The 22,446-nt window shown below is 38.4% G+C and overlaps 1 protein-coding gene across 3 annotated transcripts in view; it reads right to left on the bottom strand.

Annotated features, from left to right (window-relative positions):
• Positions 1-2,608: 2,608 nt before the first annotated feature.
• The window catches only part of LOC149550595 (dual specificity protein phosphatase-like protein), a 35,341-nt gene continuing 15,503 nt past the window's right edge, over positions 2,609-22,446 (bottom strand). For all 3 annotated transcript variants that reach the window (XM_089793584.1, XM_089793586.1, XM_089793585.1), the window contains exons 2-3: positions 3,302-3,608; positions 2,609-3,181 (exon numbers count right to left, since the gene is read on the bottom strand). In XM_089793584.1, coding sequence (XP_089649710.1) covers positions 3,027-3,181; positions 3,302-3,539 — 393 coding nt within the window. In that variant the 5' untranslated portion in view covers positions 3,540-3,608 and the 3' untranslated portion in view covers positions 2,609-3,026. The remainder of the gene's footprint in view (positions 3,182-3,301; positions 3,609-22,446) is intronic.

The following is a 22,446-nucleotide window of genomic DNA, read 5'->3' as shown; positions in this document are numbered from 1 at the left end:
AACAAATTCTGAACAAAAGCAACGAGTGAATAGCAATGAGCATTATGTGCGGAACAATAGAGAGAATTATGCAGTGCCTCCTCCGTGAGAACAAAAGATTAGAATTTGCGAGCCCATTACAATTTCTAACTCAATTAGGATTTCCACTAAATATAAGGATGAAGGAACAAGTTGAAAAAAATTAATGACAATAAATAATTATATAATTCAAGAAATCTTTATATGTTTTTGTTTCAATCATATTGATATTAAATGGTTGAATTCTTTTTTATTTCTTATATTATATTATCTTTTGATTATTAAATTACAATTAGATTATGCATATAATGTCACTTTTAACACTTGGTAGGTTTTTTTAATCTAATATCACATACATTTAATTGAAACTTTTATTTATTTAAAATACTTCATATTTTTATATAACACCAAAGAGATTTATATTAAATAGAATTTATATCTCATAATTGATTTTTATAATTTTTAAAATCAATTATATGCTATTTTTCTTATTCTTTATTCAACAAATATCAAAATAATTAATTTTTTTTAGATTTCAAAACCATATAAAATTTAAAATTAGAAAACAAACCTAAATATTTAAAAATAGTAATATATTTTTTAATTTAATTAATAATTAGAAGAATCTAAATTAATTTTAAAAATATCAAAATTTTAACATAGTTGGAAAATTTAAACTATTATTCTTCATTTAAGACTTTCTTTAAATTTTACTTTAAAACTATTCATTCTCGTAAATAATAATTTTGCCAATATATGGACTCCCGCTCTTGCTTGGCTGTAGTATTGAAAATGACTATTTGAAGAAGATGCAATGGCTATATAGGGCTCCCTGCTGGGCAAAAGGCAAACGCTTGCAGTACATCCCAACAGACGCCTAACGCCAGAAAGCAAGGGCCATTTACTCCAAATTGGCTGAACACCTTGTTCAATTCAAATGGGGATTCGTACATTAAAAAAAAATGCAATATGATTCAATGCATATGATGCTCGGCCACGTTGCAACGATTTTGGGGTTGGGTTCAACTTCCGGTGGCTGAAGTTTCCAGTAGTGCGATATCTCATTGACGACAAACTTCTACAAACATCTGTGAAATTGACAGACGACATGTGGCGGAAGTTTGTAGAAAATATTAAATAAATTCTGACAACAATATTAATTGCATTCTTATCCTTTACATGTTTTTTGTTCAGATTTTTCAATTCAGAAAAATAGGACTTATACCCCATGAAATTTAAAAATAATCAATCTAAAACTTTAGACATATGATACTTGCTGAAAAAAAAGAAATTAAGAGGGGTCAAACAAAAACATTAGTTCCTAGAGGGGTCAAACAAAAACATTAGTTCCTTGCCTAGGACTAATAAACAAATAAACAAAATCATTGATCAAATCGCTCGTCATGTAAGGTTTGCATTGTAGTGTAGCCGATACCAGACATCTCTCCATTTTTCTTAATAAAAGTGGATAGCAAGGCACAACTACCAATTGGATGTAAGAGGTCACTTCATATTATTATATTCATTTCCCTTTTGCACATGATAACACATGGGAAAGTTTCTAGAAAATATCAAATAAATTCTAATAAGAATATTAATTACTTTTTTATCGTTTAGATTTTTTCTATAATTTTCAATTGGAAAAAATATGATATATGCTGAGGAAAATAGCCTTTGACCAATCGGAAAAAAAAAAGATTTTGACTCTGATAAATGAATAAAAAAATATATAGCTCAAACTTTAAGGGGGTGGTCAAACAAAAACATTAGTTCTCTCGACTAACAATTAGAACATGGGTCAATAAGTTTGACTCAAAAATCAGACAATTAAATTCTAATAGCAATATCACTATATAAATATTGTCAATTTTAAATGTGAACCTTGTCTATCTTTCCTCAGGGAAACCCGCACAATGCACAAGTACACATCAACACACCCAAGCACATGCATGTTTGCATGTACCTGCACACCCCACACACATCTACATACTCATACATGTACATGCAAGTGCAGTCAACGTGAACAAAAAATACTAATTTGACATTTATAGTCAAAATGATAAAGTCCATAATAAAAAGTCCTTCAAATCTTTAAAAAAGAAAGTACCTAGCAATCATATATTTACTTATTTTCAATTAACTTATACATTATTAATAAAATATAATAATTAAAATTCTTTTAAGAAAAAAATTATATTTTCAAAATGATAATTCCCTTATAAACTTAATCGAGTGTCAAATTCACTTATAATTATATCTTTGTAATCTTATATACACCATCATGTAATCTCACACTCAGAAATAATCTACATCTCATAATTCAATGAATACATTAAACTTAAATTCAATAAACTAATATTATTAACATTTTTTAAATAACACCATTAAAAATTGTCAGGTGAGCTTATTTATATGTGGGATAACTCACTTAGTCAAACAAATAAGACTACAGAAGCCTTTTTTTCTTTTTGCATGATTTCGTACGAGTTAATAGCACAAGGAAATGCCTTCAAACTAAAAGCAGAGTATTATCACCGAATAAATACGCTTTTTTGGTTTTCGGAAAAAAAATAGTAAGCCTCATGCCAAATAAAACAAGGCAACTCTTCTCATGTCCTTAGCTGTGTTTGAACTTTACAGGAAATGATAGTACAGAAATTGCAGAATTGGTCCACAATCTGTTTATCCAGTAACGAGTTAAATGTGACTCCAGAAAATTAGACTCGGCCACATAGCTTACCAATGCATGGCATGCGTACACAAACTTGATCACCTAAAATAACACGAGATTTCAAGAAGAGCAGAAAAATGGGCCTTTTTCCTTCGGGCATTTTTCATGATTTTAAGCACTTATAGTCTTATAACCACAGTTATAAACATCCAAGCAACCTTAAAACAGCCTTAGTCATGCTCTATAGCTTTTTTTCAGTTTATTTTGACACAGGACTATATCTCAGGATTTTAAGCTATATAACAATTGCATGAATCGAAGTATGCAAACAAAATAACTAGACTGTACAAGCATCCAATCGGCTCTTATGTAGCTGAAAAGCAGGGTTTACCCAAGTTCCACAGCTACACTGCATCCCTGCCCAATTGAAATAGCCTAAACGGGCATTACAACCCTTACACGTAAGTTTGCCTTCAGTAGCTCCTTCTTGGACTGTTCAAAGCATTATCAACTTTTTACCAACTCGAACTAGAGCATCAAAGATAAAAATGGCTACATGGCAGAAACTTATAGAATGTATTCGTCAAGGTCTAGCAACTCAAGGATAAATACCTGCCTCCATCCATTGCATTGGTTCAACAAACACTGACGAGCACGCTGGTTTACTCTCTACATCAATCAAATCTCTATCTCTAGCACTCCTGTTTTTCTTCTTGAAGCACTTTTGGCCCTCCCCTGGGATATGAGGAACTTCATTTTTCTGAGATGCCACAATTCTTCTACACTTCTTGCAACGATGTAATATACTTGCCTTCTGTTCTACCTCCACTTGGGACTTGTCTAATTCCATGGCAACAAGTAAACTATCTGCAGAAGCTTCTAGCTCTCGACTCTACGTCCCTTGCTGCACAGGTGTTTCCTGCAATCAAGAGGTTAAAATTAAAAATACGTTTAAGAATGTGGCATCACATAAAGTAACAGATTGGTTTTTAAACCTTGATTAAGAAGACTACAGTTACACTTTGTTTGGAGCAACCGCTGGTCTTGGCATTAAAAATGGATCAAAGCAAGGAATCAAGAGCCATAAAATGATGATGGCAACAAAGAATGCTTGCATAATCTAAAAGGTGGTCAGGCTCTTGTCGCTATCTCATAAAATACTTAGCATAGCAGCCTGAATTTAAAAAATAATTGAAAACAAAGACACTTGTATCCCCAACTTCAACAAATTTTTCCCGATAGCTTAATCGACTATATCTAGTTTCTTTACTATTGTTTCAAACAAGATATGAAACATTGAGATAACACATGTCATGTCCCTTCCAGTTGCATAATAGACGTTACCCATACTTAGGCAGGGGTTCTATGGGAGGGGCTTGGGCTCTATTTTTGTGGAGTGGGTGGCTTCTTGATAATTTTTTAAGAGGGATAAAAGTTTATTTGGAATCTTTTCCTATAAAATAGGAAGCTCCGACATTTTAGCCCTCTCAATTTAAACGGGTGCAAATGAGGTGGGGCTGCAAATAGCCTTACCAGCTTAGGGAAGAATCTTACCATTTGTCAACAACCTACTCTTCATTTTTCCACCCAAATGAAATAATCCCACCAAACAAATTTATGAATTTTTATTTTTAAAATTAAAGAGACAACCAAATTCCTTGAGTTTAAGAGTCAATTTTTTAAAAAACAGATTCACATACAAAATTTATAAAACCACTTCTCTTTAAATATTCTTAAAAAATTTAAAAAAATATCCGCTCTATTTTTAAGGAAGCGGGTGCCCGTGAGACCCCAGCCTTAGCCTATTCTTTCATGCATTCCGATAGGTTAAGGGGTCCTTTTGATTAAAAGGGGTGATACGTTGAGTTGGAAATTAAAATTTCATTGTGCGTGGTCAAACTTTCCCCTCAATGGCCCACGTGTGCTTTGTGGTGGCATTCCTAATTTAAATGTCTATCCTACTTGGCGCCATGTCGGATGTCAGCTTGTCTTGGCTTGGTTGGCATACCACGTCTAGCATTTGGAATCTGTAATGCTTGCATGTCTGAAGCTGCTCTGCCTGTGCCGTTATGCACTGAGTGGATCGCTCTGCCATGTAACATGAGCTGGAAATGGAAGATGAATATATAGGTGGGGGAAAGGTAGTTCATTTGGGGAGAAGAAAAAATCACTTCCAGAATTTGCAAAGAAATAGGCAACTGTAATCGTTTGCTAGCACAGGACGACAACCCTGTGAAGTGTTTGGAAGTAGCCCCAAACCTTTTTCATTTAATTCTCGGCAGAATCATTGACGGACGAACTCCTCCTGCTATTCACATAACTTTAAGGTGATCGGATGTGGTCTTTTAGTTACAGAAGAATGGAGTGCAGGTATTAAGCATTTCACGGAAGCGATTGCGTTGGCATTGGAGGAGCACAGTTCAAATACAAACTGTGAAATATACAACCACAAGATGCCTTGCCAGGTGACGGTGTTATCAGTGTTGGGAGTTGGGTTTGAACAAGGATTGATTGTTTGCAAACACGGTGAATGCTCAGGTCGCCGCTGGACTGTCCAGCTGTAGAACTGGGTGATGGGAAGTAGCAGGAGTCTATTCCTCATGCTTACATATGCTTAGGTGATCGGGATTGTCACCACAGAGATGTTTGTGGCCTGGAAATTCCATACATTAGGTGATTGGACAAACCTTCCGTGCTTGTCGAGGCTTACTGTGCTGTTGTATACAGTGGGTCAAGTGTGTCCCAATGTGGGCATCAATCTGGATTTGATATTGAAGTGTTGCTACAGGTGCCATTGTTTTTAAGATTTTTACTCAACTCATATTCTGCAGCTTCTGCTTTGATATAAGTTTAATCATTGTCAGTGAACCCATGTTAGCTTGTAACCTTGGAATTCTGAATAATATATCTGAACAGTGCATGGTAGTCATATCATTTGATAGTCTTTAAACTGCAAATATATTTGAGTATATATATCTTGTAACAACTACCCACAACGAGGCAACCAGACATCTCCAAGCAGCTTGGCAGTGACTGCAATTAAATTCATCAGAGGTCTGGCTTGAACTAGATAACAGGAGGTTATTATCAGGGGCAGTTCACTCATATACTATACCGAGGTTTAAAAATTATTCAGGGGATATCACAACACAGGTGTATCAGTTAGTATTAGTTATGGCAGGCTATAGCACCCACTAGAAAAATATGAATAGATCAATGTATTAAAATTCCTGTATATCAAATGATGACACAAGCCAAGATGAGCATGACATTCCAGACCATAAGTTTCTAATGGATAGGGTGTTGCCCTGTTTTTATTTTATATTAAAAAAATACTATATAACTATAATTTCTTCTTTGTATCACTTATAGTTAATTTTATTTAATGTAATTATTAAACTTGGTCAATAATCATTATTATATTACATATTTTATTGTAATGGGGAAATTTGCATACCCATACAATTTTCCATTCAGTTTTGTGCCCACTTTAGGAGTATGTTTGTTGTATTATGATGTGTAAGAATATCTAATGACACGTAAGATGTGTCATAGCATCTATGCAAATGTAAAAGGCGTCGAGACTCTATTACCCATGTTTTGGTCTCAACCTTTCGCCCTTATGTTTTTATTTTGTTATTTTTCTTTTCATGATGTTCTCCATCCTGATCTGAACCTTGAACATGAACTCTTGAACCAATTGGTTCGAAGTTCAAGGTTCTAAGGTTCAAGTCACCTTGGTCTTGTCGAGACACCTATGGTTGCACATTATTCTGCATTATTTTCCCTTGAACCTGAATTGATTGGTTCAAAGTTCAAAGTTCATTGGTTAAACCCGCATATTGTTTAAATTCCGACAGCACCTAAGGTATCATTGGATTTCAGTGCTCTCCTTGAAGTTGAACTTTGAACCGTCAAGTGGTTCAAGTTCAGGGTTCACCGATCTGAAAGGTTTGCACACAATGACAAGTGACAATACGGAGATCGTCAAATCTTTCCCAAGAAGGCAGAAAAGATGTGCGTTAATTACTAATTGGTGTGAAAGGTGGTAGAGTGATTTGGTATGTGGGAAGCCAAGCAGTGATCATTAATGATTAAGAACCCCTGTCAAATCGGTACTTTCCATCGCCAGATGAGGTAAGAGTTCTGATTTTTCTTGGAGACACAAGGAGCTGCAACATAATCTTTCATCACGAGATTTGTTGTGTATTCCTCCTGATGAGTTTCATTTCCTTCCTCATTAGCTATTGTTTTATTCCAGCTTAAAGGTAAAGATAAAATCTGCTGGTCCTCTTTTATTTTGTCTTTTCCTTGCGGATAAAATCGAACTCTTTCACTCTGTCATGGCTACTTTCCACCCTAAATTACCTAAAGAAAAGACGATCACCACCCTTACCAGTTTCTTACCTGAATTGGCAGATATTTTCCTTGCTAATGAGGATATTGGGAAACTAATGGTGAGGTTCTCAAAACCTAAGCCTAGGTCAATTGCACAGAAGGTAGCCGTGAGTGGATTATTGCAGGCTGGAGTTTTTCCTGAGGCAGTTCCTTGTTCAGAACTGGTTTTGGAATGTAGAAACAAGTATGATGCCACCGAAAGGTGCATTAGAAAGCATACAGGGGAAGTGTTGGTGTATGTAAACAGAGTTGTGGTCATGGGTGCACTTTGAATCCCTCCACATGAGGACTATGAAGTTTGGGCCATCAGCCTGTATGATTCCCAGTTTGCCACTGATACCAGCAAATTCAATAATGCCATTGCTAAAAATTGGTTGCTCAAGCCTGAAAAAGGAGGTTCTCGTCTTCCCCGCCTCCTGATGCGAGAACATATGATTCCCGAGGTTAAAGACATAATTACTCTCCTAAATAGAGTCAAGGGAAACAAGAATGCATTTTTCTAGGAAAATTGGATGTATTTCTTTGTTCAAACCATCCTAAGTGAAGGGAAATATATTGACTAGGCTGAGATTATAGCAGATAAATTACACGAGGAGCTTTCACAAGTGTCCGAGGTTTTTGGTTTTTATATGGCTTCTTACCTGTTTTATATTCTAGCATGGTGCAAAGAGTGGGAGGGTGTAATGTCCCCATTTTAGTAGTTGACCAAGTGTGTGTGCGTTAGCCTTGTTCTACATGGTCCCAAGGGCTAACGAAGGGTTTAATGGGATCCTGGAGTGTTTTGGCCTAGTCATTTCCAATTTGGGCCAAAACGAAGTTGATTTACTCAGTTTCAGACATACTTACTATTTTTAGTAAGTCGGCAGGACACAGTGCAGGTCAATTTTGGTAATTGGATTTGATACTCCTCGGTGAGAGCTTTCCGATGAGCTATCACTCGCATTATTCAGAGTCCGATTGCTAATACATTTTAATGCCTGAAGTTTTATTAAAGTAACGTCCAATTTAATTGTAAAATATTAAAGTGTTACTTTAATATTTATTTTATGGGGATGTGTACCCAAGGGAGACATAAGGGGTATTTTAATATATGTTTTATATATTACACATCTTTTATCCCACATTGTCCATATGAGTTGAGCAGACCCTTGGAAATAGAATAAAAGGAAGCATTTGTGGCTTCATTAGACAGGTCGAATATGAGAAGAAATTGGTGTGTGAGTTGCAACTCCGTTCTTGGCATTTGAGGACGTTTATCCTCTCTTGTAACATTCTAGACATCATTCCCTTGGGGTTTGGCCTTTCGAATTCTTTGTTATCGGCTTCATTATCAGGCAGTTTAGTTGCATTTCCAGCTACAGGCAAATTTGGTATTTTGCTCATATCTTCTTCACTACTTGTTCAACGCTTATGCCGCTTTGAGGGAATGATATTACGAAAGTAGTGGACTGATTGAAAGACAAAGTACTGTAGCAGCAAGTTCGAAAGCATGGGCTGGAGTATTATGTCAATAATGCTGAAGTAATTAGTGAGTTGATAAATCCGCCATCTATTTGGTTTTATGAATTTTGAAAATAACATTTTATTGGCAGCAGTTCATTTCCACTTTGCATATTATTGTAGTTTCTTTCTCGTTTATGTTGTATGATACCAATTCCATGCACAAAACACAACAAACAAATAAACGTTTGATTTCCGGAGTTATAAGGGGTTTAAAACATTAAACGGAGAAATAAGAGGTTGAATGCAAACTGTTTGACATAATTCCTTTCAGCAATTTGGTTTAGTTTTTGGGACATTCAGGGGTGCCCATTACAGTGGTATCAGAGCTATAAGTCCTGCCATCCTGTGGAGGTCTTATAGGGAATTTGGAACAGCCGGATAGAGGGAAAAGTGTTTGACAAAATGTCAAAACACTAAAATCAGAAATAAATAAATAAAAACACAGGCTAAGCATTTATGTTTGAGCATGCGACAGGGGCCTTATAATTTCCGCGATACTAGAGCAAGACAAAATAGGATTTTCGACTTGCAAAGCAAACAGTCTAGTACATTCGTGCAGGTGGACATTGAATCCAGCCATACAGACACAGAGGAGATATTCTTTGATCAGGACAACAATATGGGTGATCGAGATGACAGGAATACAGGATTAGACGGAGGCGGGAATGCCGGTCCAGATCAGGGGGAGGTAATGTTCAGACAGTTACTGGATACATTAGAGTAGGGGCAGCATATGCAGCAAGAGCAAAATAGGTGAATGGACATGATGTTGCAGCTCATGGCTAGACAAATGGGTGTCAATATTAATCTAGGTGATGCCAACAACAGAAACAATAACAATGGGGTAAACAATAACCATGGAGGCCAAGGCAACAACAATGGTCTTGAGAATAACATTAATGGTAATAATGGACACGGCAACAATGGGAATGAGGCTGATAACTTTAGACACGTTGCACGCCCAACGTGGACTGCGAGCTCGAGACCTCTTCTACCCACTTTCCCACCTAGAGATCCGGTTCAACCAGTAAACAAACCGCAGATTACCGAGTTACAGGATCAGTTCAGGAGGGACTGGGAGGCTAGTGGATCGGAGTTTCAGGCGGATATTTCCCTCAGAGATTATATGGACTTGAGGATGAGACACATGCCTAGAGCAGGAGGGAGGAATCAAAACTTTGAGTTGAGAAAGAAAATTGAAAAACTTTCTTTACCTTATTATGATGCTTCAGGGAAGATGACTGCACGAGCTTGGGTGCAGAAGGTAGATACATACTTGCAGCTAAATCCTATGCCTGAGGAGGAGGCTATCAAGTATGCGGCTATGCACTTGGATGGCGTTGCACATGAATGGTGGCATCATGGCATGGTGACTTTGGGGCATAATCAGATTACATCTTATGAAGAATTCACCGAAACATTGATTGAGAGATTTGACACTAGGGATCCCGAGTTACATTTCAAGGAGCTAGCACAGTTAAAACAGACAGGTTCTGTGGATGCTTACATTGCTGAGTTTCAGCGCTTGTCTGTACTTGTTACTGATATCTCTCCTAGGAGATTGGTGGTGTTATTTTGTGATGGTCTTGCTGATCCATTACGAGGTTGGGTGAAGGGACATGATCCACTCACCTTAGCTGAAGCAACTAAAAAGGCACGAGATTTAGCCCCTTCGGTATACAAAGGAAAAAACCATTCAACAGATTCTTCCTACCGCAAGGACAAAGACAAAAAACCATTTCAGAAAGAGTATAGCAAACCCAAAGAAGGATCAAAAGGACTAGACAATGAAACCTTGAATGAACTTCGAAAGAAGAAGCTGTGCTTCCATTGTAGAGAGCCTTGGGACTTATCTCATAAATGTTCTCTCAAGGCTAAGGCAAATCAAATGGAGTATTTTTCAGTAGAAGAGTCAGAGTCAGAGGGGGAGGATCAGCACTCCAATTCAGATGAGGGTGACACTATAGAGGAGAGCAGCATTCCTAAGGATGATAGATCGTTGGCACACTTGACAGGGGCCCAAAAGGCAATCACATTTAAGGTCAGGGGTACTATCCAGGGGCAAAAAGTGATATCTCTTATTGACACTAGGGCTACACATAACTTCATAGATGCACAGTTGGTAGCCAGGAGAGGGTTACAGACAGAGGAGCATGATGGGTTTAGAGTCATGGTGGCTAACGGTGATAAATTATTATGCACTTGGAAGATATCTAATCTTCGCATTAGGTTTGGAGATGGCTACGAGTTGGAGGATGAGTTCTATGTTGTGGACATGGGAGATTATGATGTCATCCTCGGCATGACATGGATGGCTTCACTAGTTGAGTTCACACTCAACCTAGCAAAATTGAAGATGAGATTCCAGCATGAGGGCAGAACTGTGGTACTTAGAGGACTTTCAGATGGAGGTTGCAGAGTAGTGTCCTTGAGGAGAATGCAGAGACTTTTTCATCATGATGACATAGAGTGGGTGGCAGAGTGCTACATTATGCCAACTTCACCAGAGCCACAAGAAAAGAGTCATCCACTAGATATCCAGAAGATACTTGATAGACACGCTAAAGTATTTAGCGATATTCCTCATGGGGTTCCTCCTGACAGAGGGATGGAACATGTTATTGAGCTCGAGGAGGGAGCCAAACCAGTTATGATTACTCCCTATCGTCATCCTAAGAAACACAAGGATGAGATAGAGAAGGCGATTAAGGATTTGTTGGAGATGGGGCATATCAGGCCCAGTAAGAGCCCCTTTGCTTCAGCAGTAGTATTGGTAAAGAAGAAGGATGGGACGATGCGCATGTGCATCGATTACAGGGCACTGAATAAGAAAACAATTAAAAACAGGTATCCCATTCCTAGGATTGATGAGCTGATTGATGAGTTGCATGGGGCATGCTTCTTCACCAAAATTGATTTGCGATCCGGATACCATCAGATCAGGATGAGAGCAAAGGACATTGAGAAAATAGCCTTCCGATGTCACTATGGCCACTTTGAGTTCATGGTTATGCCATTTGGTCTAACCAATGCACCCGCTACATTTCAGAGTTGTATGAACTAGGTATTCAGGAAGCAGCTGAGGAGATTTGTCTTGATCTTCTTTGACGACATCTTCGTCTTCAGTAAGACTTGGTAGGAGCACTTACATCATCTGGAGGAGGTGTTATCTATTCTGGAGAGAGAGAGTCATTGTATGCCAAGGAATCTAAATGTGAGTTTGGCATGACTGAGCTCCTTTACCTTGGGCATATCATTAGTGCAGATGGCGTTCGGGTTGATCCCGAAAAGATTAGAGCTATTGTAGAGTGGCCTACTCCCACAAACCTTACGCAACTTAAGGGATTCTTTGGTTTATGTGGTTTTTATAGGAGGTTTGTTAAGGGATTCTCACAGATTGCTACACCCTTGACAGATCTTACCAAGAAAGAAGCCTTCGTGTGGACAGGGGCAGCACAGAGGTGTTTTGAGCATTTCAAGCAGGTAATGTCTTCATGTCCAGTTCTAGCTCTACCGGATTTCACGAAGCCTTTTGAGCTTAATTGTGATGCGTCAGGTGATGGGATTGGAGCAGTATTGATGCAGGAGAAGCATCCCATTGCATTCGAGAGTAGGAAGCTCCGAGGAGTTGAGAAGAGTTGTTCTATCTATGACCGGGAGATGTTGGCCATAATGCATGCATTGGCCAAATTTCAATCATATTTGGCAGGTGGACGTTTTGTGATCAAGACTGATCACAACAGTATTAAATACTTCATGAGCCAGTGTGATCTCAATGACCGGCAACAGAAATGGGTGACTAAATTGCAGGCTTATGACTTTGACCTAGAGTTTGTCAAAGGTAAGAAAAATGTGGTGGCTGATGCCTTATCTCGGAGACCTCACTTATGTGCTCTGGCAGAGATTTCAGGAGATTGGAGAGATCGGATTATAGCAGAGTATGTCAGAGATGCTTGGGCTTCTGGATTGATTTCAGGTACCATACAGGATGATTGCTATGAGGTGATAGATGGATTGATCAGAGTTCAGAACAGGGTTTATTTGATTCCGTCATCACATTTGAGAGAGGCGATACTGAAGGCATTTCATGATGCACCCACAGCTGGACATCCGAGGGTCTTCAAGACCTACAGGCAACTCCGAGAGCGGTTTTTATGGAAAGGGCTCAAGGATGATGTTCAGAAGTATGTCAGGGAGTGTGTGGTTTGTCAACAGAATAAGGGAGAGCACACATTTCTTGCAGGTTTATTACAGCCCTTGCCCATTCCTGATAGGAAATGGGAAAGTATTTCGATGGACTTCATCACTAGTTTACCACGAGTGCAGGGAAGGGATTGCATCTATGTGGTGGTGGACCGCTTGACGAAGTTTGCTCACTTCTTTGCTATTCCGTCCACTTACACAGCAACACAGGTGGTAGATCTTTTCTTTAGAGAGATATTCAGGTTACATGGGCTGCCCAGATTCATTGTCAGCGACCGGGATAGTAAGTTTATGAGTGTTTTTTGGCAAGAGTTGTTTAGGTTGTGTGGTACAAATCTTACACCTAGCACTAGTCATCATCCGCAAACAAATGGGCAAATAGAGATTGTGAATAAATGGGTGGAAGGATATTTGAGGAACTATGTAACTGCACAACAAAAGGCTTGGATCAAATGCTTGCATATGGGAGAGTATTGTTATAACACCACTTATCATATGTCCATCAAGATGACTCCTTTCATGGCACTCTATGGTTATGAAGCACCTAGCTTCATGGATTTAGTTTTGGGGGACAATAGAGTGCCCAAAGCCAAAAACTTATTGCAGGATAGTCAGGACATCCTGAAAGTGCTCAAAGAGAATATACAACAGGCCCAAAATCAACAGAAATTGTATGCTGATCAACACCGAATAGAGCGTAGCTTCGAGGTAGGGGATATGGTTTACTTGAGGCTACAACCATATAGACAGTCATCACTCAAGAAGAGCGGAGCTGAAAAGTTGAAACCTGGATTTTATGGTCCCTACAGGGTGATTCACGAAGTGGGCAAAGTCGCCTATGAGCTTGAGCTTCCAGAGGGCAATCGAGTGCACAATGTGTTTCATGTGTCTAGGCTTAAGAAAGCCATTGGTCAGAGTGTAGTGCCTTCTGCAGATTTACCCCCTTTGGATGAGGAGGGGAAGCTTGTGTTAGTACCCGAGGCTATTCTGGACACCAGAGAGAGGAAGCTTAGAAACAAGATAGTGAAGGAGTATTTGGTTAGATGGAAAGACTTGCCGGAGGAAGATTCTACATGGGAGAGTGAGCAGGTTATTCAGCAGGCTGGACTAAGATTGCTTGAGGACAAGCAATTTCAAGGGGGGCGGAAGAAAGCCATTGGTCAGAGTGTCGTGCCTTCTGCAGATTTACCCCCTTTGGATGAGGAGGGGAAGCTTGTGTTAATACCCGAGGCTATTTTGGACACCAGAGAGAGGAAGCTTAGAAACAGGATAGTGAAGGAGTATTTGGTTAGATGGAAAGACTTGCCGGAGGAAGATTCTACATGGGAGAGTGAGCAGGTTATTCAGCAGGCTGGACTGAGATTGCTTGAGGACAAGCAATTTCAAGGGGGGCGGACTGTAATGTCCCCATTTTAGCAGTTGACCAAGTGTGTGTGCGTTAGCCTTGTTCTACATGGTTCCGAGGGCTAACGAAGGGTTTAATGGGATCCTGGAGTGTTTTGGCCTAGTCATTTCCAATTTGGGCCAAAACGAAGTTGATTTACTCAGTTTCAGGCATACTTACTATTTTTAGTAGGTTGGCAGGACACAGTGCAGGCCAATTTTGGTGATTGGATTTGATACTCCTCGGTGAGAGCTTTCTGATGAGCTATCACTCGCATTATTTGGAGTCCGATTGCTAATACATTTTAATGCCTGAAGTTTTATTAAAGTAACATCTAATTTAATTGTAAAATATTAAAGTGTTACTTTAATATTTATTTTATGGGGATGTGTACCCAAGGGAGACATAAGGGGTATTTTAATATATGTTTTATATATTACACATCTTTTATCCCACATTGTCCATATGAGTTGAGCAGACCCTTGGAAATAGAATAAAAGGAAGCATTTGTGGCTTCATTAGACAAGTTGAATATGAGAAGAAATTGATGTGTGAGTTGCAGCTCCGTTCTTGGCATTTGAGGACGTTTATCCTCTCTTGTAACATTCTAGACGTCATTCCCTTGGGGTTTGGCCTTTCGAACTCTTTGTTATCGGCTTCATTATCAGGCAGTTTAGTTGCATTTCCAGCTACAGGCAGATTTGGTATTTTGCTCATATCTTCTTCACTACTTGTCCAACGCTTATGCCGCTTTGAGAGAATCATATTACGAAGGTAGCGGACTGATTGAAGGACAAAGTACTGTAGCAGCAAGTTCGAAAGCATGGGCTGGAGTATTATGTCAATAATGCTGAAGTAATTAGTGAGTTGATAAATTTGCCATGTATTTGGTTTTATGAATTCTGAAAATAACATTTTATTGGCAGCAGTTCATTTCCACTTTGCATATTATTGTAGTTTCTTTCTCGTTTATGTTGTATGATACCAATTCCATGCACAAAACACAACAAACAAATAAACGTTTGATTTTCGGAGTTATAAAGGGTTTAAAACATTAAACAGAGAAATATGAAGTTGAATGGAAATTGTTTGACATAATTCCTTTCAGCAATTTGGTTTACTTTTTGGGACATTCAAGGGTGCCCATTACAGAGGGCTTACTCCACCAAGATTGGGTAAATAACATGGCTATATATGATTATTTCCCTTTGCTACAGAAGGAGAACCCCAGAGACTTCAAAAGGGTACAAGATGCTTTTCTTGCTAAATTGGTTTTTGAACTCCAAGGTAAAGAGCAAAGGAGGTTGACTGAAGAGGCGGCCCAATTCATTACTGTTTATTGTGGCTTTTTCACCCAGTTCCCCAAATTCACATATATAAGAGTTGGTGGCTATGAAGGTAAACCCCTAAAGCTACCCAGATACTGTTTGGACCGCTATGTTCTGATTGAAGTTTGCAGACAAGTGGATAAAAGTTGCAAAGCTAGGAGAGGTTCTGGTTTCACCTTCCCCGTTGAACTTGGCCATTATCAGTGCAAAAGCATTCATGATGCTTTTGAGTTAGAGCTTGAATTGAAGACCATGAGCTTAGCTTCCTACCCTGCTCGCTCTAGATTTGATAGCAAAGGATTTGCGCAAGCTCAATTGAATTGCGCCCATCTTTTGTTCACATCCCTCAAATGGAAGATTTTGTGCAGATTGTGAAGAAGATTATGAAGTGAGGAAAAGGTGGTGGTCTAGGTTTACTTTGAAGCAAATCAAAGAACTCAAATTGCCGCTCAAGTTGAAGAAGATGAAAATGAGGAGGTAGTAGATCCTTTCTATGCCACTCAAGTTGAGGCTTTTCCCTTGCTTGAAGTAGGCTGGGATTTGCCCGAAGAAGATGATCTTCAAGCTAGAACTATCCCTATCATCGAAAGAACTAAGAACTGGCTGGCAAATAAAAGGAAGTCCGAGTTAGGATAGGTTGAGTTAGACCTCCAAATCTACTAGTTCCAAGTCAGCATTGCCTATTCAGTGTATTGATAAAGTTGTCACATGGTCCTTTGTAGGTGCCTTGAACCCTGAACCTGAAATTTAATCTATCGTTTGGAATTTAGTTCAACCTTCACCCTCAGCTAGGTGGACCCATTCACGCACTCAAAGGAAAAGAGCCCAACAAGCTACAGTGGTTAATGCTAGTATAGAACCAATTGATATTGAAGTCATGGCTGAATCTGTTGTTAATCTGATTGAAACCATGGAGCAAAGCAACCAGTAAGCCGTGGATGGAGCTAACATCTTGAACTCTTTGGCTATTGGAACTTCCCCTATTCTTCAAACTCCACCCAAGAGTGGTTCTTCCACACCAAATGGGTTTGACCTCTTAGTAAGCACGAAAAAAAGCATAGTTCTTGTAAATGTTTCGGTCGAAGACATGGTTGGAAAATGTCTAGGCAGAATACCTAAGAGCAAAAGGCCCAAGATAGAAACCTTGTTAGAAGTGGACGAGAAATCAAGAAATTGGGTGGCTGATGTGTACAAACCATTTGCGGATAAAAGCCTTGATGATATTACACCCCAGGATTATACTGTGGAAAAGACTGTTCTTGGACCAACATCTAGAGCTGCTGATATGAAAATCCTTGATGTCGGTCATGCAAGAGTCACTAGCCGAATTTGTAAAGATTGGAAAGACAAAAAATCGCTGAAACAGTTTATCCAGTTGTTAGTAGAATACATCCATACAATGTAGAACGCCGAAGTTGAAGCACAATCCAATGCCATTTCTATGGTTGACGTCACTTCCCTTGCAAATCAACAACTCAACGACCAAGTAAAGAGAGATAGGTTAGTCTCTCGTGCATTTGATGAATGGATTGAATCAATTATCTCTCGTGAAGTCAACTACATCTCCCACCTTGCTAAGACAAAGACAAAAGCTAATCAGATGATGATAGATCTAGAATCAAAGTTGAGTGCCTGGGAAGTAGAAAAAGAGAAATGGGATGAAGTTATCATCCATATGACTGAAGTTCAGGAGTATGGAACAGATAAGTTTCTGGCAGAGAAACCAAATCCCAGCATAGATGTTGATTTCCTGTACGTATCCAGGACTAATCTAGAATGGAAGAATATGGTAATTGAACAGTGCCTGCATGAGTATTTGGAGCTAGTTAAAGAATTAGAGTGTCTAAAACAAATTCTAGATAACGACATCAAGTGTATCGATGCCGAGATCATGGAGAATAAGGATCAGCCAGATAAAGTTTTGAAAGATATAGGTTTTGTCTGCCAAGATAAGTTGAAGGCCATGAAAGAAGCCAAGGAGGTCTCTATTGTGAATTTCGTTATCACAGCTCGGGCAGATTCCATGATGATAATCTATGATGATCACCTGACAGTTCAAGACAAGAAGCTAGAGCATGCTCGTAGGGTGATCACTGCTTGGCAATTAAGAACAGGGCAACTAAGCGTCCCACAACAGAAGGAGACCATCGAGTTTGAAGTCGTCTACAAGGAATGTAAAGGAGGGCATGAAAATGCACCCACAGACAAAGGACATCAAACCGATGCAAGCATCATTGTTGGTAGTTAGATCAAAATTAGGGGCCCTTGGCTAGTAGTTGTTTCTAATTTTTGATTAGCTATGTTTAGGCTTTAAGTTTTAAAACTTTTTTTTAGTTAATAGCTCCATACAAAGTTAGTTTTAAAAACTACTTTCAAAAGCCCTGCAAGGCTATATATGTTGTTTTATTTGATAAACTGAGGGTCGATCCTCTAGACATAATTTTTGAAGACAGGTAGTTATGATACTTTGTTGAAGAAGATACCTTGATAGTGTTATTTTCATATGAATTAAAAGGAAGATAGTGATGAATATATTGGTTCCTTATGTGGTGTTATCAATGACTTGAAATCTTATGGTTTTTGGTAATCTGGATTGATTTCATAAGTAATACAGTCTTGATTGTGGTAATTGATTTCTTATTATCTCTATGAATGGCATTTGAATTAGTTATCTTTAGTGAATGATCAGCTTATGTGATCCATCATTCTATGAGTCTTAAGGTTCATTCGTGAAAATCATCTCATCTTTAGCGATGCTTTTACATGTTTATGGAAAAGTATATTGAAGGCCTTTAGTTCTTTCTCGAAAAAAAAAGCAGATTCCATTTTATTCTTTTAAAATAAAAGAACTTGTTGCAAAACCTATTTTGGAGGGAGTTGTGTCTCTAAACACAGAGAGTTAAAATTAGAGAACTCATTTGTTGTAAAGTGGTTTTTCTTGTTGTTAGAAAATACATCAGTGAACAGGAAAAATTGTTCATTAACAGACTCAATCCTAAATGTCAAATTTTGCAAGAATATCCCCTCTTGTGTTTTGAGCCTATTTGGCCCAACCATTAATAACCAGTTTGAGAAATCTCTTTGTGGATCCTTAGTCATGAAAATTGCATAACTATTGTCTCCTATCATTCTCCACATGCCTATAATGTCACACAGATGCTAAAATCCCAAAATATTTCGAAATGTTAGATTGTAGGTTTAAGTCTCTGGAAATGATTAGAGTTTCCCTGCCACACATCTTTTTGTACACCTTCACTTCCCTTTGTTCCTGTCAAGCTAGCAAATTTCCCCTTCCCCACATGCTTTCCCCATAAACCCGAAGGTTTGATCTTCCATTGGTTCCGCTGGACTTTCAGACTTACCTCTCTGGTGCAGGGGCACCTCAAACAAATGTAATCAACTTTGTGTTTTAGTCTTGTTTCAGTATGGTTGACCTAAATAAGGTCATTTGAGACCATGGAATGCCATCTAGGACCATTTTTGGTGTTTTGGTGCAATTGAAGCAAAAGATGTAAAAGTTGCTCAAATGTTGTCAAAATCATCAATATTCTAATGACAACATTTTTCAAATGTTGTTAAAGGATAGTTGTGGATTGGCTTAATCTAAGGAACTGATTGAAATAGCATAAATAGGCCTTGTAAACACAACCCTAGGGGTTGGTGAACATTGAGATGAAGATTTTCAATCATTTTGGAGCAATTTTCTTGCATTTTCCCATAATAGTCCTGCTCTTTCATGTTGTACAATTCAATTAATGTCCTGAAACCTATTGGAATTGATTTTTCATGCAAATCTACTCTTTTTTGCTTTTGGTTTTATCCAATAGTTTGAAAGATATTGCATTTTTCTTGAAGACTGGTAAAAACCCTACCTAGGGTAACCAGTGAGAAGAATTTATTTTTTGTAGCCCGATCTTCCACCAAATTCCCATAATGGGTGGGAAGGCATGTACTATACGTATTTTCATATCCTGATTTTGCAGGGCTCCGATTTGAGGTTTCCACATGCTCTTGAAGGACTATATGTGACAGTTATAACTAGTCAATGATCAGTCAAAATTGCATCAAGTGTTGTTTGTCATCACAAAACACACTTGAATACAAACTGTAGGAGTTCCTCAAGTCATTGGTTGAGGTTGACTCCATTTGGTCTTTGTTTGGCCTTGTTACCATTAAGTTGTCATTCCAAGTCTTAATAAGACAATAGAAGTAAAACCTAAGTATTAATGCATGGTTGAAAGCCTTCATGAGGAAGTTGTACACTGGCCATTATGCCATATTATAAGGCCCGTCCAATGTCATTGCAAAGCAAGTAAAGTAGGTTCAAATGTCACATAGTGAGTCGCAAGACAAGGGTCTAGAGGGAAGCTCTGAGAGTCAAGTTCTTGTTTTAATGGAAGAAGCCCTTACCATTTGATTTGAGAAGCCAAAGTGAGCCCTTCCTCTGCATCACCCTCTCAGTATGCCTTCCACCTAGAGTCCAACTTTCCCTTCATACCTATTGGCCTGTCAGACTTCTACCTCCCCAACATCCTTTCCTTGATTCCCCCCAATCCCAATTCCCCAACCATTTGCACTACAACTACCTTTGTTGGAGTTGGTCCTTTGAACTTCCCTTTCAAAGGGATAGCATGTTCCTCACTTGTATTTCCAAACATTTCAAAACCTATAGCATTTTTGTTGAGATTGCTCACTTGGACTTTTAACATTCCATGTACCTCAATGACAATAGTCCCCTACCATTACAAACTCCTCAACCAAAGGTAAGCGGTATCAGTATTCCCAACCCCCAACAATTCAATACTGGTGTTTTTTGCCATTTGACATCACCTACCTCTCTGTTTGCTTAGAAGACCACTTTTTGACAAGGGCTGATGTTATAATCGTAATTTGCAAACTCTCTGAGTACTCTCCGGGTTGCTGAGTACTCTCTATACTTTTTGTTGGGCGAGTACTCACAAGCTTAACTTTCGTGATTTTATAGACACAAAAAAATCATGGGTAAAAATGTTGATGCAGGTAAAATACTTGATAAAATATGTTTTAAATGTGTTATTTTTGCTATAAAACCATGCATTTTCTCTTTCAAGATGTCAATTTTTAATTTAATACATTTTGTAATTGAATTTTACAAAAAAAATACATCTCTGTAAAAGATTTTAATTTGCAGTTCTTTCTAAATTGCCGAGTTGAAACTTTTGTGCTTGCCAAGTACTCTCTAAGTTTGAGTCTGTGACCTATGGTTATAATGCTTTGGATTAGTGTTTCTCCCACCAAAAACCTTTGTTCATAAAAAGGGCACAAATTTTGCATGCCAATTGCAACAACAAAGCCTGAAAATCTTTGCAAACATTGGCTCGAATCAGATAATACTCAAAGATCATTGTTTAATCGAAAAAGTGCAGATTTCAAGAAAATAAAAGATACTAAATAGTTTGTATTACATTTAATATGGCAGATAAAGTTTTTTGAACTTGCTTTCTCCAGACCATCCCACAACATCTGTATTGGATTTCCAAGAGTATCCCGCACAGTTTTACTCCAGATCCAGAGGCATCCCTAATGTTGCAGCAATCTGCAAGTCAGAGCAGAGTTCCTCTGTGATACCCATGCAAATTTAGAACATTTTCCAGCAACTTTCACGTGATTCAAACTCGAACTGCGAGGCATTAATGTTGGTGGGCAGTGGATGAGTTTTCACATGCCATCTAAGTTTTTGCCATCGCAAAGTTGACTACCAAAACATCAAGTCTACATGTACTAGTTGGTTGCTCATGCAAAGTATGGGTCATGAACCAAATTTCTAGTCTAGTAAAGTCTATATATAAATGTCCCAAGAATCCAAGATATCAAGCATTGTATGCTTTATTTGCAAATGATGCAATGCATCTTATAGAGTGTAAAAAGGATCTGCATATGCACATCTTTATAGTGGTAACTGGTATGTCTCCATGGTTGTTGCAATGATTTGGGGGTATATTGTAATCGCAGTTCTATACTTCCTCTTGCAACATTAGTTGGCATGAATGTACTTAAGATTTGGACTGTGCATGACAGAACTTAATCTATGGCAAATTTTTTCTAAACATCATTCATTTATTATTTCATGCAAGTCTAATTCTGGTTATGGCTCATTAAGTATGTCAATTATATAAAAGATAATCTCTAATTTAACTCATGGTGTTTCTTTCATCTTTGCTGTTATGACTTTGTTGCCCACAGTTGCTGACACCAATCGTAATTGGCTCGAGATCAAACAATCTCGTTTAAACATCTACGTGTTAAAGTGTAGCTTCAGTAGAAGTGAAGTACACAATGTTTAAGTATTTAAATCTGTGATTTCATCACATTCATATATATAGTTGACTACGGTTATGTGCTTACTAATTGTCATGTAATTACATTGCAATATTGTATTGCAAGCGATTGTATTACTTATCGGTTTAACAAACCGTCGGCACTATTATATGAGTTCATGGACCCGTAGGGCCATGACTCTACTTAGCCTTTGGCCACATAGAGTCATGTCCCTATGGGCACATGACTCCCCACCATTATACATATTGCCGATCGCCAGTGGTTGAGTAATCATCAATCACATTGATGCAAGAGCATCTTAGGCTTGCTTGCAATCCTGCATATTTGGAGGGATTTTGGTTCACTGTTGAGGAGCATCGAGCTTGGATTTCGGTGGAGTTATGTTTTCATGTTTAGGGATGTATTGGAGACACATTGGAGAACCTTTCCTCATGATTGCATAGAGATTGGATGGATTGAGTTGAAGTTTGAGCAGTTTTTACCTTGCTGTTGGAACTGTGTTTTTTCTAGTTTCTGGGTGCCTGTTTCAAGCTGTATAACTAATTATCCTTAATGAATGAGAGGTTGCGCACTTCAGTGATTGAAGAGGGCCTAGAGTACTTCCTTGTGTCAAGAGCGCAAGT

This window comes from Cupressus sempervirens, chromosome 7 (assembly GCF_028749045.1).
Source record: "Cupressus sempervirens isolate cs-2001-9-10 chromosome 7, ASM2874904v1, whole genome shotgun sequence".
Lineage (NCBI taxonomy): Eukaryota > Viridiplantae > Streptophyta > Pinopsida > Cupressales > Cupressaceae > Cupressus > Cupressus sempervirens.
The sequence above is the reverse complement of the archived record's forward strand: the minus strand, read 5'-3'. Positions and strand labels throughout refer to the sequence as shown.